This window comes from Eubalaena glacialis, chromosome 18, assembly GCF_028564815.1.
Source record: "Eubalaena glacialis isolate mEubGla1 chromosome 18, mEubGla1.1.hap2.+ XY, whole genome shotgun sequence".
In the NCBI taxonomy this organism is placed as follows: domain Eukaryota; kingdom Metazoa; phylum Chordata; class Mammalia; order Artiodactyla; family Balaenidae; genus Eubalaena; species Eubalaena glacialis.
The window spans coordinates 53977923-54003756 of record NC_083733.1 but is presented as its reverse complement, the minus strand read 5'-3'; the positions used below and the strand labels follow the sequence as shown (position 1 = coordinate 54003756).

At 37.7% G+C, this 25834-nt stretch overlaps 2 protein-coding genes across 5 annotated transcripts in view; one reads left to right on the top strand and one right to left on the bottom strand.

Annotated features, from left to right (window-relative positions):
* The window catches only part of ZNF382 (zinc finger protein 382), a 50539-nt gene that overhangs the window by 2119 nt on the left and 22586 nt on the right, over positions 1–25834 (top strand). Inside the window, exons 1-2 of one of the 3 annotated variants that reach the window (XM_061174112.1) lie at positions 22862–22943; positions 25163–25236. In XM_061174112.1, coding sequence (XP_061030095.1) covers positions 25228–25236 — 9 coding nt within the window. In that variant the 5' untranslated portion in view covers positions 22862–22943; positions 25163–25227. Of the gene's footprint in view, positions 1–22861; positions 22944–23037; positions 23165–25162; positions 25237–25834 lie in introns of those variants that run through there. The other 2 variants (XM_061174114.1, XM_061174113.1) reach the window with 2 other exon arrangements.
* Positions 769–22770, bottom strand: LOC133078980 (zinc finger protein 331-like). 2 transcript variants are annotated; one of them, XR_009697986.1, is made up of 4 exons: positions 22696–22770; positions 11404–11459; positions 9819–9942; positions 769–951 (listed from the first exon to the last, which is right to left on the bottom strand). XR_009697986.1 is itself a non-coding variant. In XM_061174213.1 (4 exons), exons 2-4 carry the CDS (start codon positions 11410–11412, stop codon positions 876–878), a joined length of 240 nt encoding a protein of 79 aa, XP_061030196.1. In that variant the 5' UTR covers positions 11413–11459; positions 22696–22770; the 3' UTR covers positions 769–875. The 2 variants fall into 2 exon arrangements, 1 of the variants encoding a protein (XP_061030196.1); XM_061174213.1 differs by having other exon boundaries at positions 769–982.

The window sequence follows — 25834 nt, the reverse complement described above, 5'->3', positions numbered from 1 at the left end:
ACAAGGTCAGTCTCATAGCAATTAAATTAGTCATTTTCTAATAAAAATGTTTACTGTAAAAATCAATATTTAAACTTAATTTAAAGGAAAAATTTCTTCCATCTGACTGAAACCTGCAGTGTGGAAAAGTACATAATCAGTTTCTTCTCTATTTCCCTAACCTGTATTACTGAATAGTTAATATTTAGCATAATGAATATTAATATTTAATAGTAACTGTTTACTATGTAAGTAGGCAGACTTAATCAAGTTGTTATGGAAACTCTAAGGTAAGTGCAGTTTCACATGGTTTCTTATGCCTCCCTTCTCTCTTCCTTGTTCATTCTAAAAAAGAATCGAAAAGAGCAAAGGTCCTCTCTTGCAAATCTTAAAGCCATGGCTCTGATTAGATGATGTTTCTTTTCTCCTTTCTGCAATAGTCTTTTTCCCCTAGCATATATGAGCATTTTCCCATTTTGAAACTTCCTGGAGATAGGATTCCCTTTCATGAAACTGGTCCACATTTCCTTTTATTCTCTCCAGATAAACCTGTACCTTATCCAAGATCTTCTTCTAATTTTAACTAATGTTCACTTACTAATTGCACGTTTCGCTCAGCATCTCCTTTCTCATGCCCACAAATGGAAATACATTCTCTTGAATTAAATAAGCATATATTCCTTGAATGAACCTTTCTTGTCTAGACAGTGATTTGATGTCTAAGTAGTGAGTGCTTAGGAGAGCCCATACAAGAAGAAGACTTTATTATGTCCACAGACCTTGGTTTTCTAGTGAGTAAAGATAGACGTAAAATCAATAGATTATAATATTAGTATATGGCAAGAAGGGAGGTCCCCGTGTTACACTGTGTCCTTTCTTCCATCTCCAGCTCACCCTTATGGATCGTGTTTCTCCATCTCTCCCTTGTAGTCATATCCCAGGAGTGCTTTGTCCCATTTACACGTCTCCATTCTGTAACAGGCACCAAAGGCATGGAAGTAATCTATGGTTGAAAGAGCAGATAGAAAAGCCTACTTTCTATACACAGTAAAGCACTGGAGAAGAGAGAGGTCAAGAGAAGCAGGTCCTTGGTGACAGGAGCCTAGGAATAGAGCAGGCCTTGAACCTCAGTAAAATTAGAAAAGGTGCCCTAAGCCTTCCTCTGGTCATTAATTCAATACTACCCACTCTTTTTTCTTCTCCATGCCTCCCTTACACTTTTTAAAAAGTGAGGAAATCATTCCATTTTTTTCTCTCCTCTAGGTAAGAGGCAAGAACAAAGTACAGTAGAAATTTTTTAATTATTTATTTTTAAAATTTATTTTTTATTTATTTATTTTTGGCTGCGTTGGGTCTTTGTTGCTGCGCACGGGCTTTCTCTAGTTGCAGTGAGCGGGGACTACTCTTAGTTGTGGTGCGCGGGCTTCTCATTGCAGTGGCTTCTCTTGTTGCAGAGCACGGGCTCTAGGTGCGCAGGCTTCAGTAGTTGTGGCCCACGGGCTCAGTAGTTGTGGCGCACGGGCTTAGTTGCTCCGCGGCACGTGGGATCTTCCTGGACCGGGGATCAAACCCATGTCCCCTGCATTGGCAGGTGGATTCTTAACCACTGCGCCACCAGGGAAGTCCCAGAAATTTTTTTAAAAGAGACACATAACAAGTGGATGCCTGTCCCTACTCCCCCTACAAACACAGAGAAATGCCATCTAAACTATGACAAAATGTCTTTAAAATGGTCAAGTTCAAAAGAAAAGAAAAGGAAAAAGGAAAATTCTGCATCCAGAAACAAAGAGATGAATCACAACAGTAAATGTAAAGGTAACTTTGAGCTGACGCCTCATAGAGATCTTTGATCCCATATATAATGCTTAAGAGTACTAACTGGGGTCTGGGGTTCTAATTTCTACACAGGAACTGGGGGCAGAGAGCTGGAACTAAGACCCTGCTTAGTCCTATAAAATATTTCTAGAAAAATATTACTCACTGGCCCAAAGAGATGAGGGAGCTTGCAATCTCTGAGACATTTTTAGGGGATTGGGGGCAAAAAAATACAAATACTGTATTACTTATATGAAGTATCTAGAGTAGTCAGACATATAGAAACAGATGGCAGGATGGTGGTTGTCAGGGGCTGGGGAAGAGGAAATGGAGAGTTATTGTTTAATGGATACAGTTTCAGTTTTGCAAGATGAAAAGTTCTAGAGACTGGTTGCATAACAATGTGACTATACTTAACAGTATTGATCTGTACACTTTAAAATGGTTAAGATGGTAAATTGTATGTTATGTGTGTTTTACCACACTTTTAAAAAATGAATAAAGGCTGAAAGAAACTAGAAAAAGACAACCCAAAAAACGAAACCCAAAATAAGTAGAAGAAATAAAAATAGGCAGAAATCAATGAAGTAGAAAGCAGACAATAGAGAAAATGAATAAAACCAAAAGTTGTTTGTTTGGAAAGAGTTTTAAAATTTATAAATCCATATTAAGAATAGTTAATAAAAGAAAAAACACAAATTACCCATTTTCAGAAACGAAAATGGAGGTATCACTACAGATCCCACAGATAGCAAAAAAATAAGGGAATGTTATGAACAAGTTGATGCCAATAAATTAGACAACACAGATAAAATGCTATTATTGCTTGAAAAGCACAACTTCCCAAAACTAACTCAAGAAGAAATAGAAAAACAGAATCTCTCCATATCTATTAAAGCAATTTAATTTTTAATTAAAAAAATTCCTACATGGAGAACCTGGTTGAATTCTACTGAAATGCTTACAACTCGGCAGGAAGTAAATGTAACAGCACTGCTTTAGAAATTCTTTTAACTCAGGGCACATGAGATTAAGTTGAAATAAACAACAACCTCTTCCTCCACTGAAATGAGCTGAAAAACAAAAACTATAAATCAACAAGAAGGGACTTCCCTGGTGGTCCAGTGGTTGAGAATCTGCCTTCCAATGCAGAGGACACAGGTTCGATCCCTGGTCAGGGAACTAAGATCCCACGTGCCGTGGGGAAACTAAACCTGCACGTGGCGACTAAGCCTGTGCGCCACAACTACTGAGCCCGCACACCACAACTACAGAGCCTGCGTGCCGCAACTACAGAGCCCACACGCTCTGGATCCCACGTGCCACTAGAGAGCCCACGCGCCGCAACTACTGAGGCTGTGTGCTCTGGAGCCCGCACACCACAACGAAGAGCCCGCCCACCACAACAAAAGATCCCGTGTGCTGCAACTAAGACCCGACACAGCCAAAATAAATAATTAAATAAAAAGGAAGGAAATTTTTAAAATCAAAAAATTTAAAAAAATAAATCAACAAGGAAAAAGCCATCACAGGAGAGTCAGCAGGTAAAGAAATAAAGTTGGTGGTGGGTAGGGGAATTGGGTGAAGATGGTCAAAAGGCACAAACAAGTAAGTACTGGAGATATACAACAATATGACTATAGTTAACAATGCTGAATAGCATATATGAATGTTGCTAATCCTAAAAGTTCTCATCAGAAGGAAAAAAATTATTTTATAACTATGTGAGGTGACAGGTATTAACTAAACTTATTGTGGTGATCATTTCACAATATATACATGTGTCAGGTGATCATGCTGTGCACCTTAAGCTTATATGATGTTATATGTCAATTACGTCAGTACAACTGGGTGGGGCGGGGAGAAAGTTGGTACCTACAAGAACTGCATATAATATGACAACATAAAAGAATATGAAATAAATGTTTAAAATGGAAAAGTCAACAAAAGCACAATACATAAAAAGAATCTGCAGATATTAAAAGAATAAAGAGAATTTCCAGAAATAAAAATCAAAGTTAAAAAAAACAAAAACCTGAGAACTTAAAGAATTAACACTACTGAAAAGTAAATTATTAGACTTAAACATATATCTGAGGGAATCACCTAGAAGGCAGCACAGAGATGAAATGTGAAATATAGAAGGGAAACTATAAGAGATATAGAAGAAAATGAAAAGGTTCAATACATATCTAATGTCATAAAAGGAGGGAAATAGAGAAAGGAGGGGAGGCATCAGAAAAGAAAATGGTTTAGAACTTTTCATAATTAAAGTCGTGATTTCAGGATCAGGAATCAAAATAAGTTGTAAGTGGGATAATGAAAGTAGACCTAATAGCTAGACACATCCTGATACTGCAAAATAACAAATCTTCTGAAGGAAAGAAAAAGAAAGAAAACATGTTACCTAAAAGGAATGATGATTAGGCACATGAGATGTCAGAAGACAATGGAATAATACCTTCAAAATGATAAAGGAAAAATAGCAGTCAAGAATGGGGCAAAATAAAGACATTTTAAGGCAAAGAATGGGGATTCTTTCATAGACTCACTGGAGAATTTCTAGAACATACACGTTAGCAAGAAGTAAATTGATCCCAGAAAGACAGAATGAGATAAAATTGGTTGGGAAGTCTAAGTAAGTGTATACTAAGTAGTAATGATTAATGAATGGCGTTTCAAAACAAAAGATTAAAAAGCACTAACTAACAATAGAAAGAATAGACTTAATGCATTCTAAAATCTTCGAGGTGTCCTCTCCCAGTGAAATCATGGACGATGCTAACTTTTTTCAGCAACAGGGTGTGACTAAGCATGGAGTACTGCCAATCAGGGAAGCTCACCTGAGCCTTGATGTCCAGAGTTTCTACTGGGGCTCAGTCATATAGACATGGTTGACTGCCTGCATGGCTGACCTTAGTTTCCAGCCCCCTCCAGAGTTTGCGCTAATACTGCATGACTCAAAACTCCAACCTAAATCACATTATTAGACTCTTTGGTTTTTACCCTCAGGTAAACAAAGACGCTATCAAGCAGGACATTCCAAGGGTTTAGTGATCACCTCCCAGGAGCCAAAGGCAAAGGCAAGACCTCTCTTTGTGTAAGGTTAATTCTTTACTACATAAGAATAAACACAGAAAATATTACAATAAATAAACTAATAGTATATGTTAGGAAAACTCAGAAACAAATTCAAGAATAAATTACAAATGAAAGTTTACCAGAAGTGAAGACAAACAAGCAATAAAGAAAAACAATAAAACCACAGATTATATCTTAAGACAAATAAAATTTTTAAAAATACAAATTTTCAAAGTAAAGAATACATAAGCAGCCAGGGGCTCAATAGTCTACCATAAGAGTTTTCAGTTCTGGGATAAGGAGATTGATTCACTTGGTGTTTATGCCTGCCACAAGAGTGGTGGGTCTTAGTATCAGGGCTTGCTTGCCCACAGCCTCTATGAGATTTTTTTTCGAAAAAAAAAAATTCAAAATAAAGGTATAAAAAGAGAAAGAGTTCACATATCTTCTGTCAGAGTGGTGGAAAATGGAGTCCATGGAGGAGCTCAATCTTCTTGACCACAACTGGGGAGAGAATCAGGGTCTAGGCCCATGTGTTGACATGTACAGAGAAACTCAGGCAGAGTTTTTGGTCTGCATGGATGACAGCCTGGATACATGCAGAGTAACTGGGTAATAACAATATACTGAGGATATCTGGAACCATGATTCTCATAGTCAGAGAAGATAGGTACAAACATGTAAAGGAAGAGGTCTGAAATAAACCTTGTTAAATTGGATTGGAATCAGAGGTGTCAGTGTCCACTACACAATTTTTAAAAGTGTTTAAATCTTAACAAGGCAGAATTCTATATTCAGAGAAAATATATTCAAGAATGAACGAAAAATAAAGACACTTTTAGATAAGAGAAAACTAACAATTTGTTACCAATAGACCTGCATTACAAGAAATGCTAAAAGGAAGCTCTTCATGCTAAAACAAAATGCTACCAGTGGGGAAATGGGATCTTCAGGAACAAAGGAAGAGAGCATAAATGGTAACTCTCTGGATAAATGTAATAACTCTTTTATTTTAACTTCTTTAAACTACATATAAGTATTCAAGGTAAAAATTATAGTGTGTTGTGTTTATATAGATATAGTTTATATAGCTAGTAGAGTGGCTATACTGTTTTCAGATAAACTACACCAGTGATAAAGAGGAACATTTCATGATAGAAGAGTCAATACATTAGGAAGAATTATTGTCATATATGTGTACACAACCTAAAAACACAACATCAAACAACACTGCACTTGCATGACCCTAAGAATGAGTGCCTCCTTAAATTTTGCACCCTAGGTGCTTTACTCAATTCAGCATTACTGTAGTCCTGGCCCTGATTTTAATATCTGTCTCTCAGCAATTGAAAAAAATACAAGACAAAAAAAAAAATCGTGAAGACATACATGATATGAACTATCAACCAACTTGGACAAATTAATATTTGTACAATAATTCACCCAACATCCATCGAATACATATTCCTTTCAAGTGCACACAGCATATTCACCAATGTAGACTATATATTGGGCCATACAAAAAGTGTCAATGAATTTCAAAGGATCAAAATCATACACAGTGTATTCTCTGATGAAATGGGACTAGATTGGAAATCAATAACAATGAAGTAGCTAGAAAACACACAAATGTTTGGAAATTAAGCAACACACTTCTATATAATCCATGAGTTAAAGAGGAAATCAAAATGGAAATAAGAAAATATTTTGAACTGACTGATAAAAATACAATATATAAAAATTTGTGGAATGGAGTTAAAGTAGGGAATTTCTGGCTTTAAATGTTATATTAGAAGAGAAGGGTCTAAAATCAGTAACCAGAGGTTCCACTTTAAGAAGCTAGAAAAAGAAAGGCAAAGTAAACCCTCAGTACCTAGAAGGAAAAAGAGAAGAAATAAACTAAATAGAAAATAGACATACAATTAGCCAAACCAAAAGTGATTTCTTTGGAAAGAGCAACAAAATTGATTAAACCTTACCTAGAATTGTTAAAAATAAAAAACTGCAAAGACAAGTCACCAATATCAGGAATGAAAAAGAACTTATCACTAAGGAACATATAAATAGTAGAAGTCTAACAAGGGAATTATTATGAACCACTTCATTGCAACAAATTTGACAACTCAGATGAAATGGACAAAATTACTGAAAAATATAACAGTATAAGACAGACACAAGATGAAATAGAATATCTGAATAGCCCAATACCTATTAAAGAAAATTTGTTATCATAAACAAAGAAAACTCCAGGTCTAGCTAATTTTACTAGAGGATGCTACCAGACATTCAAGAAATAATACCAATCTTATACAAACTTTTCTAGAAGAGAGGAGGAAATAGTTCACATCTTGTTTTATGAGGCCAGTACTACACTAATACCAAAACTTGAGAGAAAATGACATACTAAAGCTTTGTGCAAAATTTCTTAAGAAAGTGTTAGCAAATTGGGTAGGAAAAACACATTCCTCCTGTGTTTCTCCTTTAGTCTTACACTGCTATCCCACTTTACTTCTGGTCACCAAAAGTATGGGTTTTTTTTAATATCAGCTGGGTGTCCTAAAATTTAACTCAATTCTGATGCCATCTACCTAGAGATAGCATCAGATCCCACAGGTTAAGGGCACAGTCCCACAAGACTGTCTTCCCCACTCCCCCACCCCATTTCAGATGCCAATCAAAAGCCCCAGGTTGTCACCTGTACTTTTGACCAACTGGCTATAAATCGGGGTTCTTCATTGGGTATGAGCATTTCCTAGAACTCACAGAACTCAGAAACACTTATGTTTGCCAGTTTGTTATATAACAAAATATATCATAAAGGATACAGACGAACAGCCAGATGAGGGGGTACATAGAAGGAGGTCTGGAAGGGTCCCAAGCCAAGGAGCTTTTGTCCCCATGTTGGGCCACACCACCCTCCCAGTATGTGACTGTGTTCACCGACCTGGAAACTCTCAGAATCCCGTACTTTGGGGATTTTTATGGAGGCTTTATCATGTAGGCATAATCAATCATTAGCTTAATCTCCAGCTCCTCTCCCCTACCCATGATGGGTGGGGCTGAAAATTCCAAGCTTCTAATCATGGCTTGATATTTCTGGTGACCAGCTACCATCCAGGGGCCCACCAAGAGTTACCTTCTCAGAACAAAAGACACTCTCCTATTACCTAGGAAATTCCAAGGGATTTAGGAACTCTGTCAGGAACCAGAGTCAAAGACCAAATATTAGAACAAAAGATGCTCCTAGTACTCTTAATGACTTAGGCAAATACAAGGGTTTTAGGAGTTCTATACTAGGAACTGGGGGCAGAGATCAACATATATTTTTCTATTATTTCACACAAATTTAATATGGAAATATATATAAGGAAATACAACATGACCCACGAATATAAGATTGAGTTAACGATCAAAAATCAATTTAATTCATCATATTAGTTGAATAAAGGAGTAAAGACATATTGCTTCAGTAGATTCAGAAAAAGTATCTTACAAAATATAATATCCCTTCATGATAAAAACTCTCAGCAAGCTAGGACTAGAGAACTTGCCAAATTTGATAGAGCATCACACAAAACCTCCACCTATGTGTAATGATGAAGTATTAAACATTATCCTCCTATGACCAAAAAAGGGCAACAATGTCTACTTTCACTACTTCTATTCAACACTGTATTGGAAGTCCTAGCAATTACATTAAGGCAATAAAAATGAATGAAGATATAAACACTGGCAAAGAAGAAGAAAACCCTATTTGTAGATGGCAATTGTTTGTTTACAAAATCCTAAAGAATCTGTAAAGCAAGAACTAGCACTTACAAGTAAATTAGAAAAGTTGCTGGATACAAAGTTATTATATAATAAACTAATTTTATATAGTAACATCAAACAATTGAAAAGTGAAAATTTTTTTAAAAAGGCCTAACAGTTGTAATTAAAGTTCCCTGCCTGATCAGCCCTCACTCAGCTGAGCTCTCTGTCTTCCTGACAACCCTCCCAGCTTCTTCCCTTGCTCGAATATGGTGGTCACACTGCCTATAAGAAATAAATATGAAATAATGTATAAAAATATTTATAAGAATTAAAACCAACTCTATAAAACATTTTGAGAATTAAATTTCTAATGACCTGTAAGCAAAAATAATATTGGTGAAGACTTCAGAGAAGGGTAGAGGGATTGAGAGAACAGTCACCTTAGGGTGATGAAAGAATCACAAAGAATAGAGAGATGAGAGAGGTAAGAAAGGTCTTATTTAAACCTATACTGGTTCTCTCTGTATTAAAAGGCAATATAGTATAACAGTTAATCCAATGAGAACTATGTTGGCTATGATTACTATATTTTTGTTTGTTATTTGCTAAGAGGAAAAATGGAGATTTCTGAAACATTCACAGGTTCTTTCTAGAATGCTAAACAAATGCTGATAAATGCAAAGTTCATGGATTGTCATTTTCAATGACAATGTAGGTCAAATAAAAAAATTTTGTTATAAGAAATGAATTTGTTCACTTCATTTAAAATATTTTTTGACTCAGTCCATCACCATGTAAATTGTAGAGATTACTTTGAAAATCAGTACAAATCAGGATTTTTTTTGTCTGTTCTAAAGGTGGGTCCGAAAATAATGTACAGCATCTTTACCAATTCTGAGTTCAAACACAATATAACACCTGGTTTCTTTGGCAATACGTATGTCTTAAATGTCCCACAAATCACATCTAGCTCCCTGGGTATCAAAGAAGGTAGAAATTATATGAAGGGGCTGAGAAGAGTATGACCATCATGAAGAATAAATGTCATGAAGAATGGTGAGGTGTCATCTGCAACACAACAAAGCTTAACCCATTCCTTTGAAAACGGTGAAAAAAATCACCTAGTTTCTTAAAAGATAGCCTTGATATTCCAGAGAGAATATTTAAATTATTTGAGGCAGATAGCTTACCCAGTGAGACTAAGTTGCTGTTTTCCATCATCACATCCCAGTACAATTCCCTCAGAGCAGAACCCCAGATATTCCATTCCTCCTGAGTGAACTCTAGGGCCGCTTTCCTGAATGTTACCCATTCCTAAAAGCACAAACCCAAGTATTACTGGTGAAATTCAAGAAATGTTTTCAAAATAGAAAGAGAGTAGATAAAGGTTTGAAATCCAAGAAGGGGGCTATATAGCAAGCAAATAGGCTGTGGCTGGAAGTCTATGGTAAGAGAAGTTAAGGAAATCAGTGTTTCAGAAACAGATTATACACATATTTTTAAGTAATCTAGTTGATTTAGTTCATGCCTATTATGTGATTCCTCAGTTATAAAAACATGTCTAGAAACATGGCTAGAAATGAATAAAAGAATCACAATTTACCAATTAACTGAAATAGTGAATATGAGCATACTGCATGCCATATGCCTACCTCATAAGTTATTAATAAATGTGAATTTTTACATCCTCTTTTTCCATTATAGACTAAGAAAATATAATTCATGGAATTTCTTTTCCAACATAGTATTAAATCTCTATATAGATATATAGAGAGATAATAGTTTGCGTAAAATTAAAGAATTTCTTCAAGCCTCAGGTTCATCATTATGTTATATACCATTTTTTTTCTAGTTGTCATTTTTTTAATGGTTTCATATTTCACACTAAATTGTTCTCTAACTTGTTTCGGTTTGGGTGTAAGACCATTATTTTAAAATATGTAAGAAGCACTAAACTTTCTTATGCCAAAGTATTTAGTAAATTTTTTAACAGCTACAGTTAATCTAGTAGATATATCACTCTTAATTATTCTTTTATACTACCAAGTTTAGGGTGGGGATAAAAATCTCTAACATCTTTTCTACTGATGGGAGTCTATAGTTATCTACTTCTTTTAAATCCAGCTGAGCCACCATCCCTCACTGAATACTTTAGTTGATCCTGAGTTAGTGGATATAAAACACAGAATGGTCCATAATCACATAGAAAATCATCTTAAACCAGCACAGACTTTTCAAGTACATAATAAATCTTCCTCCTGATAATCATCTTTCCATGACTGATTCCCAAGGTAGATCCCTGATCTCTCCGTATGCAAGTCCCAATTTTACTCCTACCCAATCCTAAAAGCCTCATAAAACATGTAATCTCAACACATACCAACACTGGGGACAATCAACTGCCAATCGTGTATTTTCCTAGAAAATGCAAAGAATTTCTAAGTTTTTCCATGAGTAATTAAATGGGACCGACTTCTCTTAATCATCCCTCCACCATTCTTTGGTGAAATACCTCCTCCTCAAGCGATTTAATTTTACTCCATAACTCTTCTTGAAAGAAGGCTGAACTTATAGGAGATGCTACACATTAATGGAAGAACAGGGAGACCCATCAGGAGGACCCTGGGCTGGTTGGCATCATACTTCACTGGTATGGGAGGAACTGGGGACAGCTTCTTAGAGATCTCTGTTACACAGGACATTTCTAAATAAAGAAATGTTCACATGATCTAATATATAACTATGTTCAAGAACTAGAGAGAAACAGCAACTTACCAAAGCCATGGTTTAAAATGGTTGAGAACTTGTCAGTACTCTTCAGGGTTTCCCTCCTGGAGAAGCACAGAGACTACAGAGGTGAGAACTGGGAAAAGAAAGTTGGTCTGACACCAGATGTACTTCTCAGCTCCCCAAATGATACACATTAATATGTGCTTTTTTCTTTTGTCTTCCTGCCTGTAAACAGTACCTTATCAACATACATAGAAAATAACAGGTAAGATGGGTTCTGGACAAATCTAAACAGTCCACACACAAAGAATCCAGTAAACAGGCACAGATACCAAGCAGAGGTCCTCCTGTCTGAAAGTAGGATCCAGACACTTCAGCAGGAGGGTTCTGGCTCGTCCTCCACTCTGCTAATACTGGCCTGGGCCTGAGATTGGGCACATCTTGAGCAGATACTCCTCCCGCTATTCTACTTTGCAGGGCTGCAAAGGGAAGACACCATCCACACCTAAACCTCATCTTTGGCCTCAGGGATTGGCACATACTGTAAATTCCAGTAAGGCCCACAACAATATTTCAGGTCCTGCATGTTCTTCCAGAATTTTGCCATTCACCTACTTCATAAAGAAGTGGAGTTTAGGGGCTTCCCTGGTGGCGCAGTGGTTAAGAATCCACCTGCCAATGCAGGGGACACGGGTTTGAGCCCTGGTCTGGGAAGATCCCACATGCCATGGAGCAACTGCCCATGCACCACAGCTACTGAGCTTGCGCTCTAGAGCCCACGAGCCACAACTACTGAACCCCGGGCACCCTAGAGCCCGTGCTCCACAAGAGAAGCCACAGCAATGAGAAGCCCATGCACCACAACAAAGAGTAGCCCCCACTCACCGCAACTAGAGAAAGACTGCGCGCAGCAACAAAGACCCAACGCACCCAAAAATTAATTAATTAATTTTTTTTTTTTTAAGTGGAGTTTATTTCCCTTCCTTTGAAACAGAACAGGCCTTTGTGATTCTCTTGATGAATAGAGTGCAGTGGAAATGACACTGTCTATTTTCCATGGCTAGATTAGGAAAGGCAATGGAGCTTCCTACTAACTCACTCTCAAGACGCTCACCCTGAAACCCAATCATTTTGCTGTGAGGAATCCAAGCAGCTACACAAGAAGGCCACAGCTAGATATTCCAACCACAGTCCAGCTGAGGTTCCAGCTGACTGCCAGCATCAGCCACCAAATACGTAAGTGAGCAAGCCTTCCGATGATTCCAGCCCCCAATCTTAAAACCACCCCAGCTGAAGCCAGGTAGAGCAGAGACTAGCTGTCTCCACAAAGTTCTGCCCAATGAACAAATTAATGATTAAAACAAATGCTATCATTGTTCTAAGCCACTAATTTGGGGATGGTTTTTTATGTAGAGACTGGGAATGCCTGATCACCCCACACACAAAAACAGAAAACAGTGCCATTGCAAAACAGCATTGGCCCACATGGAGTCCTACCCGCAAGCCAACACAAGTCCCAGAATCCTCCAGCTTAGCACTTCCCACAGTCAGCTACCCTGATTCCTTCAGTAGCATCATTTACCACCTCTTTTATCAGTATTCATGCTGGAGAAAAGTAAAGCCTCTTACAGCTTGAAAACAACAAATATTTACTAAGAGCTCTATGTGATAGATGCTTTATAAACCTTACCATTTAATCTTCATAAATGCTCTATAATTTAATTTAATCTTTCCATTCAACAGATCAGAACACAAAAGGTAAAGAAGTCAGGCAATTTGCAAATTTCAATAAGTGGGGTCTGTATACCCTCTAGCTGTTGGATATAGTATTCTATGTATGTCAATTAGGTCATCTATCGTTAATGATTTTTAGTATCCTTGTTGTAACAGAATGCTGAAATCTTCAACAATGACTGGATTTGTTGATTCATCCTTTTACTTTTGTTAATCTTTGATTTGTATATCCTGAAGCTGTTAGTAGTTATATTCAAATTCATGATCACTATATCTTCTTTTTAGGTTTAAACTTTTATCATTATGAAACGTCCCCGTTATCTCTCGTTAAGTCCTTTTTTTTTTCTGATCTTAATAGAGAGACACCAACTTTCCTTTAGTATTTGCATTATACCTCTTTCATATTTCATTTTCTGTGTCATTATACTTAATATGTGTCAGCTGCTAAAAGCAAATGGTTGATTTTGTTCTTTTCAACAATTTTCTTTTTATTGGAGTGTTTAATCCATTTTCATTAAATTTAATTACTAATAATGTTGGGTACACCAACATTTGCTTTTATGTGTCCCCTCTGTTTCTTTGTTCTTCTATTCCACCATTCTTACCTTCTGTTGTATTAGTCAAATACTTTTATTATTCTAGTTTTCCCCATTAATTTATACTGTCATACATTATTCTTAGTGGTTATCATAAAGATTGCAGTATTATGCTTAACTTATTACAACTAGAACTCTCATGCAGTGGCTGTTAGAGCATAACACATTGGAAATATGTTCATTGGTGTCTACAAAACTAAACATAGATGTATTACATAACCCAGCAATCCTTTCCCTGTGCATCTCCACAGCAAAATAGAATGCTTAAATCCACAAAACACATGTACAATAATGTTCATAGCAGTAGTATCTCTTCAAGAAAAATTAGAAACAACTCAAATTTCCAACAACAGAATAACAGAAAAATAATCTGTGCAACATCCTATAATGGAATATATAGCAAAAGAAAAGGTGCCTGCTACATGCAGCAACATGGATGAATCTCACAAAGATGTTGGAAAAAAAAAGATCTATCTTTGGGCTTCCCTGGTGCAGTGGTTAAGAATCCCCCTGCCAGTGCAGGGGATACGGGTTCGAGCCCTGGCCCGGGAAGATCGCACATGCCGCGGAGCAGCTAAGCCTGTGCACCACAATTACTGAGCCTGCACTCTAGAGCCCGCGAGCCACAGCTACTGAGCCTGCGTGCTGCAACTGCTGAATCCCGTGTGCCTAGAGCCCGTGCTCTGCAACAAGAGAAGCCACTGCAATGAGAAGCCCGCGCATTCCAACGAAGAGTAGCCCCCGTTCACCGCAACTAGAGAAAGCCCGTGTGCAGCAACGAAGACCCAACACAGCCAAAAATATAAATTAATTAATTAATTATTTTTTTTAAAAGATCTATCATTATGTGAAGTTCAAAACAAGTAGATTTTGAATGGGGAGGTATATAGATATTTGTATTCAGTGAGACCCAGATAAAAGGGTAAACTATTCAGTTCCTATATTATTCCCCTGAATAAATACATCTGAGCAAGTTACTGTCATCTGCATTCCACCCAGCAGGAGCCAATGTGACACTGCAGAACATGTCTACACTTTAAATGACACAGATGTTCCCAGAGGGTCCTAGACGGGGAGGTAAAGTTGGCCAAGACATGGGAGCTGCAGAGCAAGTAGAAGGAAATGCGCAGGTAAGATTCAGCTTTAGCAATAACCGATTGGTTTAAAATAAATTATAGAACATCCATTCATGACTACTAAGGTAGTCATTAAATGCATGGTTATAAAAAAAATTGTAGTTAAGAATATGTTCAATTATATCTCAATAAAACTTGGAAAAAGTATGAAAATATTCAAAACATTCAATAGTTTTTTAAAAATAAATACAGAAATATGTCATTTTGCTTGTAAAATATATATATATAAACAGAGAAAGAAAAGTAACTGGAAAGTTATGAAACCTTATGTTAGCATTGCTTCTCTGTGCTGTCTGTGATTTTTTTTATTTAAAACTACTTCTTAATTTAAGAGTGGCCATATATTAATATTAATATATTTTTGAAGAATAGCTTTCTTTTTAAAGACTTTTAAAGTGCATATTTATATTAATACATGGCCACTCTTAAATTAAGAAGTAGTCTTAAACAGTCTTCCCTGAACTTTGAGAAAATGCTCAGGATAAATAGATGCCAACTCTGAATGGCTTTTGTTTCTTTCTGCTCCCAACACCTGATTTAACACTTTGATTTTTACATATGGCAAAGGAAGTTGGAGTTTTGCCTAGAAAAGAACGGTTAAAGGTCCCTGAGAGAAGTCTCATAAGTTTTGATGATGTTCTAAATGCTGCCTTCATGTCTTCCTGATGTATGGGTTTAATTCACTTCTAATTCATTCCTTTTAGCCCTGATGACCACCAAACACCTGTTTAATCTTTTTCTCTTAGTCTCATTTTTACATCTAATCTCACGAAAATTTTCTCGAATAAAACCTATTTACCTCCCCAGAGCTTTTATGTCTTCCAATATAATCTGGTCATAACCTAAGAATGCTGTCATCAGAATGTCTCTTCCATATGCATTCCCAATATGTGTCATCTGACTTAAGAGCCTTTATCACAGTCTACCTTACATTTATTCCCACATATATTTGATCTTTGCTTAATAATGAGCAACTTACCTCTTTTTAGTGCTGGTGTCCCCTCAAGTACTAGAATAAGTTCTGGCATATTGTGAGCAGGAAGCATATAAAAGTAGATGAAGATCTATCTTAAGGATATTCATCATAGAGTAGTTTTGATAACCATAAAAATCTCAGGGTAGAAAAGAGGTTAAATAAATTATTGATGGGAGTTCCCTGGTGGTCTAGTGGTTAGGATTTGGCACTTTCACTGCTGGGGCCTGGGTTCAATCCCTGGTCAGGGAACTGAGATCCCACAAGCCACATGGGGTAGCCAAAAAAAAAAAAAAAATTATTGGTAGCTATTATTAATATGTACGTTAGTTTTTAAAGGTGATTACCCTAATTCATAGTAAATGTTGAGGAAAGACATTTGTAATGAATTAATAAGTAAGACAGGCAGGTTAAAAACTTATCGAGAGATTATGTGCAGTTGTAAATAAGAACAAGCTCTGTGGTTAAACTTTCAGAATGTCAATCTTAGCTCTAAAAGTTATTGTGTGTGTTCCTAAGTATCTTATCTGTACTGCCTAGATTTCCTTATCAATAAAGTGAGAAAAACAATAGTACCTAGTACCTCAAAGAGTTGTCAGGATTAAGTGAAAAAAAAAAAACAACCAACAAAATATTATCTATTTTTTATTGATGATGAAGAGACTATTTCATATCCTGTAATCCATTACCATTAAAGGAAATTCTCTTTGCTTACCATTTTTTATGAAAGTGAAATTTGAGCTTCTTAGGCCTGCTCTTCCTTATAATGCTAATATATTACAGAGCACAGTTTACAAATGTAATTTGTTTTCACCAGCAACATTATCCACAAAGAATGGGAGAAAGAAGAGGACAGCAGCTACAGATAGACACCATTCTGCCTCATAAAGCTAGCTAAGAGAATCTGACCCGCTTAAGTAACAAATTGAAAATATTAACAAAAAATCAATCTTGTTCGCTGTCTAACCCAGACTTTTATGCTGGGTTATTTATAACTATGCATATTTATAACTACTAACATCTAATTCTGTTATCAGAAATTATAAACTCATCCTTGTCAGCATAATTTATATAATGGAGTCTCCTAAGATATTTGGTCTTGAGATATTAGCGCTATTTTCTGAAAGTTATCTAGCTATGTAAAAAAAAACTACTAAATACTTAATTGAGTAGCTTTACTTGATAATTTGTTCCCCTGGAATTATGCATAAATTGTTACCTGTAAAATTGCAAAAGGTCTGTCAAATCAGTTGGACGTCATTGTCACTTCCTTATCCCTACTGATAAAGTTAATTTGTGTATCAGGATCCACAAAATGGGGGCCACCCCAGTGGTCCAGCCCACGTCACAAATGTAAACGTAAGTCAGCTTGCATTTACAGGAAACACCTATTAAGGAAATCCAATGTTACACCAATCACAATCTTCCAACTCAGCTTGGCTAGCTTACCTTACCCTAGAAAACTGGACCAGCTAGCCTTATAAGAAAATCCCTGACCTCCTAGCCAATTATGCCATTTCCCTGTTGCCTCTTCTAACAGTCTATAAAATTCTCTCTTGCCCAAAACCCCTTGGGAGAGTGCTCTGCTTGTGAGGCACTGTACTCCCCCAATCCATGGATTGTTTCCCTTGAATTAAAGACATCAAACTCGTTACTAAATTGTTTTAGTTTTGTCATTTGACACTATATACAAGGAAGTATAACAAACCACTGATTGCGTTGAATTCCTTTTTCAAACTAAGAGCTAGAGAGGTCTTTATTCATTTAAATGATTAATTCACGTGATTTTTTTTTCCTGAAAAAAACAAAATCATATAAACATAAGCATAAGGAAAAATTTAGAATGTACACCAAAATGTTAATAGTGATTATTTCTAGATGCTAAAATTATAAGTACTTTTGATTTTATAAGTGCAATTTGGATTACTATTTTTTTTCAACAAGACTGCATTCATTTGATCATCAGGAATTAACACCTATTTCCATATAAAGCATTTTTCTAAAAAGGCAATCTTCTACTTCTTATGAAAACTGTGAGCAAACAGACTGGCAAAACGACAGGTAAAAGCACTAAAACCAGTGTGACTAAAATAAATAAACCTACCAAGTCTTGTATCTTCTCTTACTGTATCTCATAAACATAGTGAGACACTTTCCATGTTAAGATTTACCTGTGAATTCTGCTCAATATTCTGTAATAACCTAAATGGGAAAATAATTTGAAAAAGAATAGATACATGTATATGTATAACTGAATCACTTTGCTGTACACCTGAAACTAACACAACATTGTTAATCAACTATGCTCCAATATAAAAGAAAAATTAAAAGAAAAATCTTCAGTCCTAAAAAAAAAAAAAAAGATTCACCTGTGAATGTGCACAATTCAGGTAAGTGACACTTTCAATGTTTGGTTCATAGTAGAGGCTTAATAAATGTGGCTTTATCATTGCCTTTCTCTACTGAACAACCAGTTAATGTACCATATTGGATACAATCCTTGAAAAATTGGTAAGAAATGCCATTATAATAATTAAACTGATTTATAATTTAGCAATTTGAGTAATTTTGTTCATAAACATGAATACTGCATAGCATTACACTTTGTATTTTTCATACTAGAATCTCTTTTTGTATCTATATAATATTAATCACTTGAATGTAATATGATTAACCTTATATTTACATGATACAGGAAATTATTTTGGGACAAATTCCTCTTAAAGTTCACTTCCAGGTGTAAATTACTGGTTCTAGGTCAGTGATTCAAACCGTTTGGTTCCTGTATACCTTTGACAGTCTCCAAATTATAGACTTTTTCCCCAAGAAAAATATACATTAATAAAATATATATACAATAATTTGGTATACCATTCCAGGGCAAATCATTTAAGGTGAAGGATACCTGTTATAGACCATCTAAGCATATAGCTTGTTTTCTTAAAAATGCCCATTACAGTAACTTTATATTTTCATTGCTCCTCATTCATGAATGTGGGATGACTTAGGATATCCACATAGTAACAACAGGGTTCTTTTTAATTTTAATATTTTTAACTTATTTATTTATTTTGGTTGTGCGGGATCTTAGTTGCAGCACACAGACTTCTTAGTTGCAGCATGTGAACTCTTTAGTTGCGGCATGCAGGATAGTTCCCCGACCAGGGATTGAACCTGGGTCCACTGCATTGGGAGCACAGAGTCTTACCACTGGACCACCAGGGAAGTCCCAATAACAGGTTTTTAGGTTTTTTTTTTTCTTTTTTTCCCTATAAATTTATTTATGTATTTATTTAATTTATTTTTGGCTGCATTGGGTCTTCGTTGCTGTGCACGGGCTTTTCTCTAGTTGTGGCGAGCGGGGGCTACTCTTCGTTGCGGTGTACAGGCTTCTCATTGCAGTGGCTTCTCCTGTTGCGGAGCATGGGCTCTAGGTGCACGGGCTTCAGTAGTTGTGGCTTGCGGGCTCTAGAATGCAGGCTCAGTAGTTGTGGCGCACGGGCTTAGCTGCTCCGTGGCATGTGGGATCTTCCCAGACCAGGGCTCGAACCCATGTCCCCTGCATTGGCAGGCAGATCCTTAACCACTGTGCCACCAGGGAAGTCCCCCAGTAACACGTTTTAATTTAAGCACTTATTATTGCCAGCCTCTGTCCTAGTGCTGTTAATATTAACTCTCCTAATCCTCATTAAAACTCTTTGAAATTGGTACTATTATTTGTGTTTTACAAACAATAAACTCTGGAACAGAAAGACACTGAATATATTGCCCAAATTCACAAATACTTACAAGACCAAGATTTTAATCCAGATACTCTAGATTAGGGGTCAGTTAATTTTTCTGTAAAGGACCAGATAGTAAATATGTTGGGCTTTGTGGGCAAAAGAGAAAATCAAGGATATTATGCAGGTGCTAATATAACAAGAGAGAAAACAAATTTCCATAGAAGTTTTTGACAAAATTTAAAACTTTATTTATGAACACTGAAATTTGAATTTCATATAATTTTCACGTCATGAAGTATTGTTCTCCTTTTGATATGTTGTCAATTATAGAAAAATGTTAAAACCAGTCTTAGTTCACAGGCCATAAAAAAAACTGGCTACAAGCTGGATTTGGCCTGCAGGGTCATGGTTTGCTGACCTCTGCTCAAGACTCAGAGACCATTATACATTGCTGACTCAGTCTACACAATTATGTGACTCGAAAAAAACTGATACTGCCAAATCTTATTCAATAACTGGTTGGTACCACATAAATCTTCTAATTCCTTGGGAAAAAAATTCTGCCCTTCTTGAAAGAGATGTCTCTGTACATACCCCTAATAATATTCTTAAAGGTCTCCAAAACAGAAGACCATTTTTACTGAAGACTGTTTCTGAAATCAATCAAACCTTCTCCTACCTTGCCATTTTCCCACTCATGTCTTTGAAGAAAATCTAAAGTATCTAATGTGTAATTCTACCTAAGCATTAACAAATCACCATGTAAAGGAGGACTGTTTCTGTGTCATGGGACTGCTTAGACAAAAACAGCACAAGGGGAAAGTGTTGCCAAGTGGTTATACAAAAATTAACTGTAGGAAGGGCATTTGATAAGGAACTGGGAAAGAAGGGGATCCATCCTCATAGTACTATCATTAACTGGGAATAGAAGGCTTGGCCAGGTAAATGGATTAGTCACTATTTGGCAGGGCATTTAAGATGAAGTTATTCTATATCCTGAGAAACAAAAATTCATTCCACGAAACAAAAACCTCAAAATGACTTCTAGGAAAGTGGAACCCTCTTGCACTGTTGGTGGGAATGTAAATTGATACAGCCACTATGGAGAACAGTATGGAGGTTCCTTAAAAAACTAAAAATAGAACTACCATATGACCCAGCAATCCCACTACTGGGCATATACCCTGAGAAAACCATAATTCAAAAAGAGTCATGTACCAAAATGTTCATTGCAGCTCTATTTACAATAGCCAGGACATGGAAGCAACCTAAGTGTCCATCAACAGATGAATGGATAAAGAAGATGTGGCACATATATACAATGGAATATTACTCAGCCATAAAAAGAAACAAAATTGAGTTATTTGTAGTGAGGCAGATGGACCTAGAGTCTGTCATACATTGTGAAGTAAGTCAGAAAGAGAAAAACAAATACCGTGTGCTAACACATATATATGAAATGTTAAAAAAAAAAAAAAAAAGGTTCTGATGAACCCAGGGGCAGGACAGGAATAGACGCAGACGTAGAGAATGGACTTGAGGACACGGGGAGGGGGAAGGGTAATCTGGGACGAAGTGAGAGAGTAGCATTGACATATATACACTACCAAATATAAAATAGGTAGCTAGTGGGAAGCAGCTGCATAGCACAGGGAGATCAGCTCTGTGCTTTGTGACCACCTAGAGGGGTGGGAGGGAGATGGAAGAGGGAGGGGATATGGGGATATATGTATACATATAGCTGATTCACTTTGTTATACAGTAGAAACTAACACAACATTGTAAAGCAACTATACTCCAATAAAGATGTTAAAAAAAAAAAAATGACCTCTAGCTTGGCTTTGAGATGTGCAGCTGCAACACTTTTCTCCTTTCATGGCCCTTCTTTTGGGACACAGCAAAACTTGGAAGGAAAAGGGGATCATGACATACTAGGCCTTTCATACCTAGACAGGCTAAATAAGAACACATTCTTCATCACTAGCAAGCCTCCATCATCCATGTTAAATATACCCAATGGAAGTAAGAGAAAGACTGGAATACTGTTGACCCTTCCCTGTATCATAAGAAAAAGTCAGGTTGACTGAAGCCTAGGAGCAGAATCTGTTTCTGTGTTCACAGCAGTTTCCTGTCAACAAAGCTATGAAAATGCTGTAGATCTGCAATATGCAGCTTGCCCCCACAGAGCTTCCAAGAGGAATCTTTGGAGGAAGGACTCCTACTCTTGGTGCCTTAATATCATGTCTTCCCAGGACCCTGCCTTGAGGGCAATTCCAGCTCTAAAATCCCCGTAATAAACACAGAGCTTTGGTTTTTTTAGTTGGAACCTTCATTCTAGGTCTATATTCAACTTCCCTTCGAATATTTGAGACCTAGAGTGCTAGCCATTTTTGTGCAGCTAGCATTTCTGCGCAGTGTGGCTATAACAGGTGAAAACACAGAGGCAGTGAAAGAAAGCCCAGTGCAACAAATTCCAAGAAACCATGGAATTGACAATTAGCTCCAAAACAGGTTACACTGAATGTACTGCATGCCTGTGTGTTAAGCACTAGGCTAGACAATAGATACAGGGTGCAATGATGAAGGCAACAGAGGGGCCACGCTTTAGAACTGGGGACCTCTGTGGTTAACAAGGGGCTCGCAGTCTTTGAGAGGCACAGGCTGAGTCACACAGGGATCTTGTCCACTGATTCCTCAATGCTATAACTGCAAAAATGAAACCACCCTCCTAAAAGTAAAAAAAGTCACACTAGGCCAGTTTTGATCTGTCTCTAGTCGGTCACAATAGTGCTGTCACAGGATCACTTGGTCACAGTGTAACACCTCACAGTCGCCGCCGACCACGGTCATTAATGAGGCCCCGCCCCCTCTCAGTCCTAGGAAGCTGATCTGGGCCAGTCAGAGCCTCCCCACCACGCACACACCCCGACCCCATACTCACACACACGCTCTCGCTTGCTCGCTCTCGCTCTTTCTGATACACACACTCATGTGTGTATCTTACACTGATGCAGTCGCACAATCACACATGCCCACCCACAATCACCTTCCTCAGCCGCTAACTCACAAAGGCCCGAGGCTCCTGCCTCCACCTGCAGCATCCGTGCCTGGGAAACTCCGGGACTCCTGCAGTGAGCTCCTCCCTCACCCCGACCCGGGTCACCTCAACTCACCACACGGAAAACGATGACCACAAGGCTAGCGGAAAAAGAACCAGAGGCCGGAGTTCATCAGTCCCCCCAAGGCCTGTGAGAAACGAGAGTCCAACCCGGAAAAGCGCGGACGCCGACACTAACACACCCGAGCGTCCGCAGCTGGGACCTTGCGGTTCCTAACCCGCCGCCCCGCAGACTCCTGGGAGCGCCAGCCCGCGCGGGAGTGCGCAGGCGCAGACGACTGAGCCTTGGCGGGGGTGAGGTTGGTAGGTTCTAGGGCCTCTGAGGAGGAGGCGGGAATTGGGAGCTCCGGTCCCGGAGGGCAGACTAGGGAAGCGGGACCTGGTGGGCAGTCTGGGGAGGAAACCGGGAGTCCAAACCGGGCCTAGTAATTATGAGGAGGGAACCGGAACCGGGCCGTGGTAACCAGACACTCAGATCTGTGCTAGCGGGGCCTCGGGCGTGGTCCGTGGGCGTGACACTGAAGGTGACAATCGAGTGTGACCTGGAGCGAGTTTTGCGAGGAGAGGTCTTGTCTGTTTTGACCCCGAGGAATCTCCATCGCAGGGAGCAGGGCCTCACACAGAGGATGCTGTGTGTGTGTGTGTGTGTGTGTGTGTGTGTGTGTGTGTGTGTACCAAATGGAAGCGGCCTCCTGTGTCCAACCTGCTGCGTTTTGGATGCGTGCTGCTCTGTGGGATGTTGCGGCTGACTGTGTGTGAAGCTAGATGAGTCTTGTTGTTGCGTGGGGACTCCTCTGCATATGTCTCTCTTCGGATTAGGTGTGAGTCGTGTTTGAGACCGCAGGTGACTATGGAGAAGCGAAATGATTTGTGATGTGATTTTGTGACTTTGCCTGGAATTAGTAAGGTGCTGCCTGAGATTGTGAATGACATGGGGGTGCTGTGAGACGGTGCTGTTCTGAAGTAAGTGATCGAATGTAACTCTGCATGTGTTTGTAACCTACTGTTACTATTTGTGACGGTTTTGTGATTGAGAGACTCTGTATGACCACTAGTTAGGTACGTAAGATTTGATTATCTGAATAGTGGTCATTAAGCCTGCCTGCAAAATTGTAACTCCGTGGCAATTTAGCAAATAAAATAGAGGTATGAGTATTGGAAAGGAAGAGGTAAGATTTCATAATTCCCAGATGGTAAGGTTCATTACAGGGAAGTATTATATGAACTAAAACCAATGTGTTAAAATGATTAGTGTTCCATGGGTAGCATGCAGGAAAAAACAATTTTTACCCATAACTAGCACTTTCAACACTGATATATGAGTAAGTTTTCCTGCTTCTGGATGAAATCTATGGCAGGGTCAATAGCTTCTTCAGGCATTCTATGATATAAAAGTATTAGGTATACTTTTAATCATAAGACCAGTCTCATTTTAGTAATTAAAATATTATTTTGCTATTTAAAATATTCACTGTAGCAGTCAATACTTCAGACTTCATTTAGCAAACTATTCTTCTCTCTGCCTGAAAGCCTACAGTGTGGAAAGATCAATTTCTTTTCTATTTCCATACCTGTACTACTAAAAAGAGTTGCTCAGTAGTTAGTACTTAAATTACTATTAATAAATTAATAATGAATAATGGTTAATTTTCAATAATTAACTATGCTAATTAGTAGTACGCACAGGTGAATCAATAAAGAGATGAAGTAGAGAAATTAAATAGAAAGTCCAAATATTCTCAAGTATATAGGGGTATGTAATAATGATAGAGATGGCATTTCACATCAACTGAGAACATAGTATTGCTAAACAATAAAACATACAGGGAAAAAAATCTTCACAAGGCATAAACACTTTAATAGTCACATGAACAGCTAAGAAAAATTTCTTTCAACTTAAAATAGATAAAGGTTTAATTTATTAAATTGAAAAAGAAGATAATGTCAACCAATTAGAAAATAAACATCTATGAGAAAAACAGACGTACTATAAGATGTCATCACAGAAAAGAAATAAAAACTTATTCTCATAATAAATGTGTAAATTAGAATATATATTATATATATATATATATATATATATATCGGGTAGGCAGAGATTAAAGTTATTTTCAACAGCATTCATTAGGGTGTGGGGAGGTATTCTCATGCACTGCTGGAGACAGTGTAAATTGGTAGGAAATCCATGAAGAACGATTTGGAAATATATGATAAATCTGTCTTCCATGGCAGATGGAAGGTAGAGCTGCAGAGGGAAACACACAATGTTCCCTCTCTCCAAGCTACAACAGATTCCCCAGAATCTATTCTACCTCATCAGAAGATTAGGCTTCTGGCATTGATAAGGCAACAGGATTTGTCCATTTCTCCACTAATCTCTGTCGTGGATTTGTGTCGGGTACACAGAGTGGGCAAGTGCTGAAACTGAAAATAGATGTAGATTTAAAGGAGTTATTCTGGGTGATCTAAGTCAAATATGGTTTCACATGGCTCCTTGTATCTTCCCATCTCTGCCTTCTCAGGACTCTTCCCTTTTCCAAAAGAAGAGCTCATAAGAGAAGTTTCATCTCTTGCAAATATCAAAGCCATGCCTCAGGTGAGATGATGTTTCCTCTCTTTCTGAAGTAACTTGTTTTTAGGTTATATGAACATTTGCTTCCCTATCCTTAAATTTTCTGGATATTGGGATTTGCTTCCATCAAACTGGTCTCCAGTAGGGCAAGCAAGTGGCCTAGGTACAAAATTTAAGAAGGACCCTCAGGGCTGTCCAGCTCTAACTTTTGTACCCTACGTGTCTTCCCTGCCTCACCCTAGTTGCAGTCCTGTACCCAGTTTCTCTCATTCCAACTGGATAAACTTAAGTCTTCCCCAAATGCACCTTCTAGTTGTAGCCAATGTTTGCATATTGATTGGGTGTATCATTCATCATCTCCTTTCTCAGTCCTCTCATAAAAGTACTGCTGGAACAGAAATGTATTATCTTCATTTAAATGGGAATATATTACTTGAATGAATCTATCTTGTCTAGACACTGATTTGAGATCTAAATTTCTGAGGAGTCAGGGAGCAGACATGCAAAAACCTTGATCATCTCCACTGACCTAGGTTTTGCAATAATACTGTGGGAGGTAGAATTGGTAGATCACATTATTATTTTGGATTAGATTTCCTGTTTTGTGAGGTTTTTAGGATAG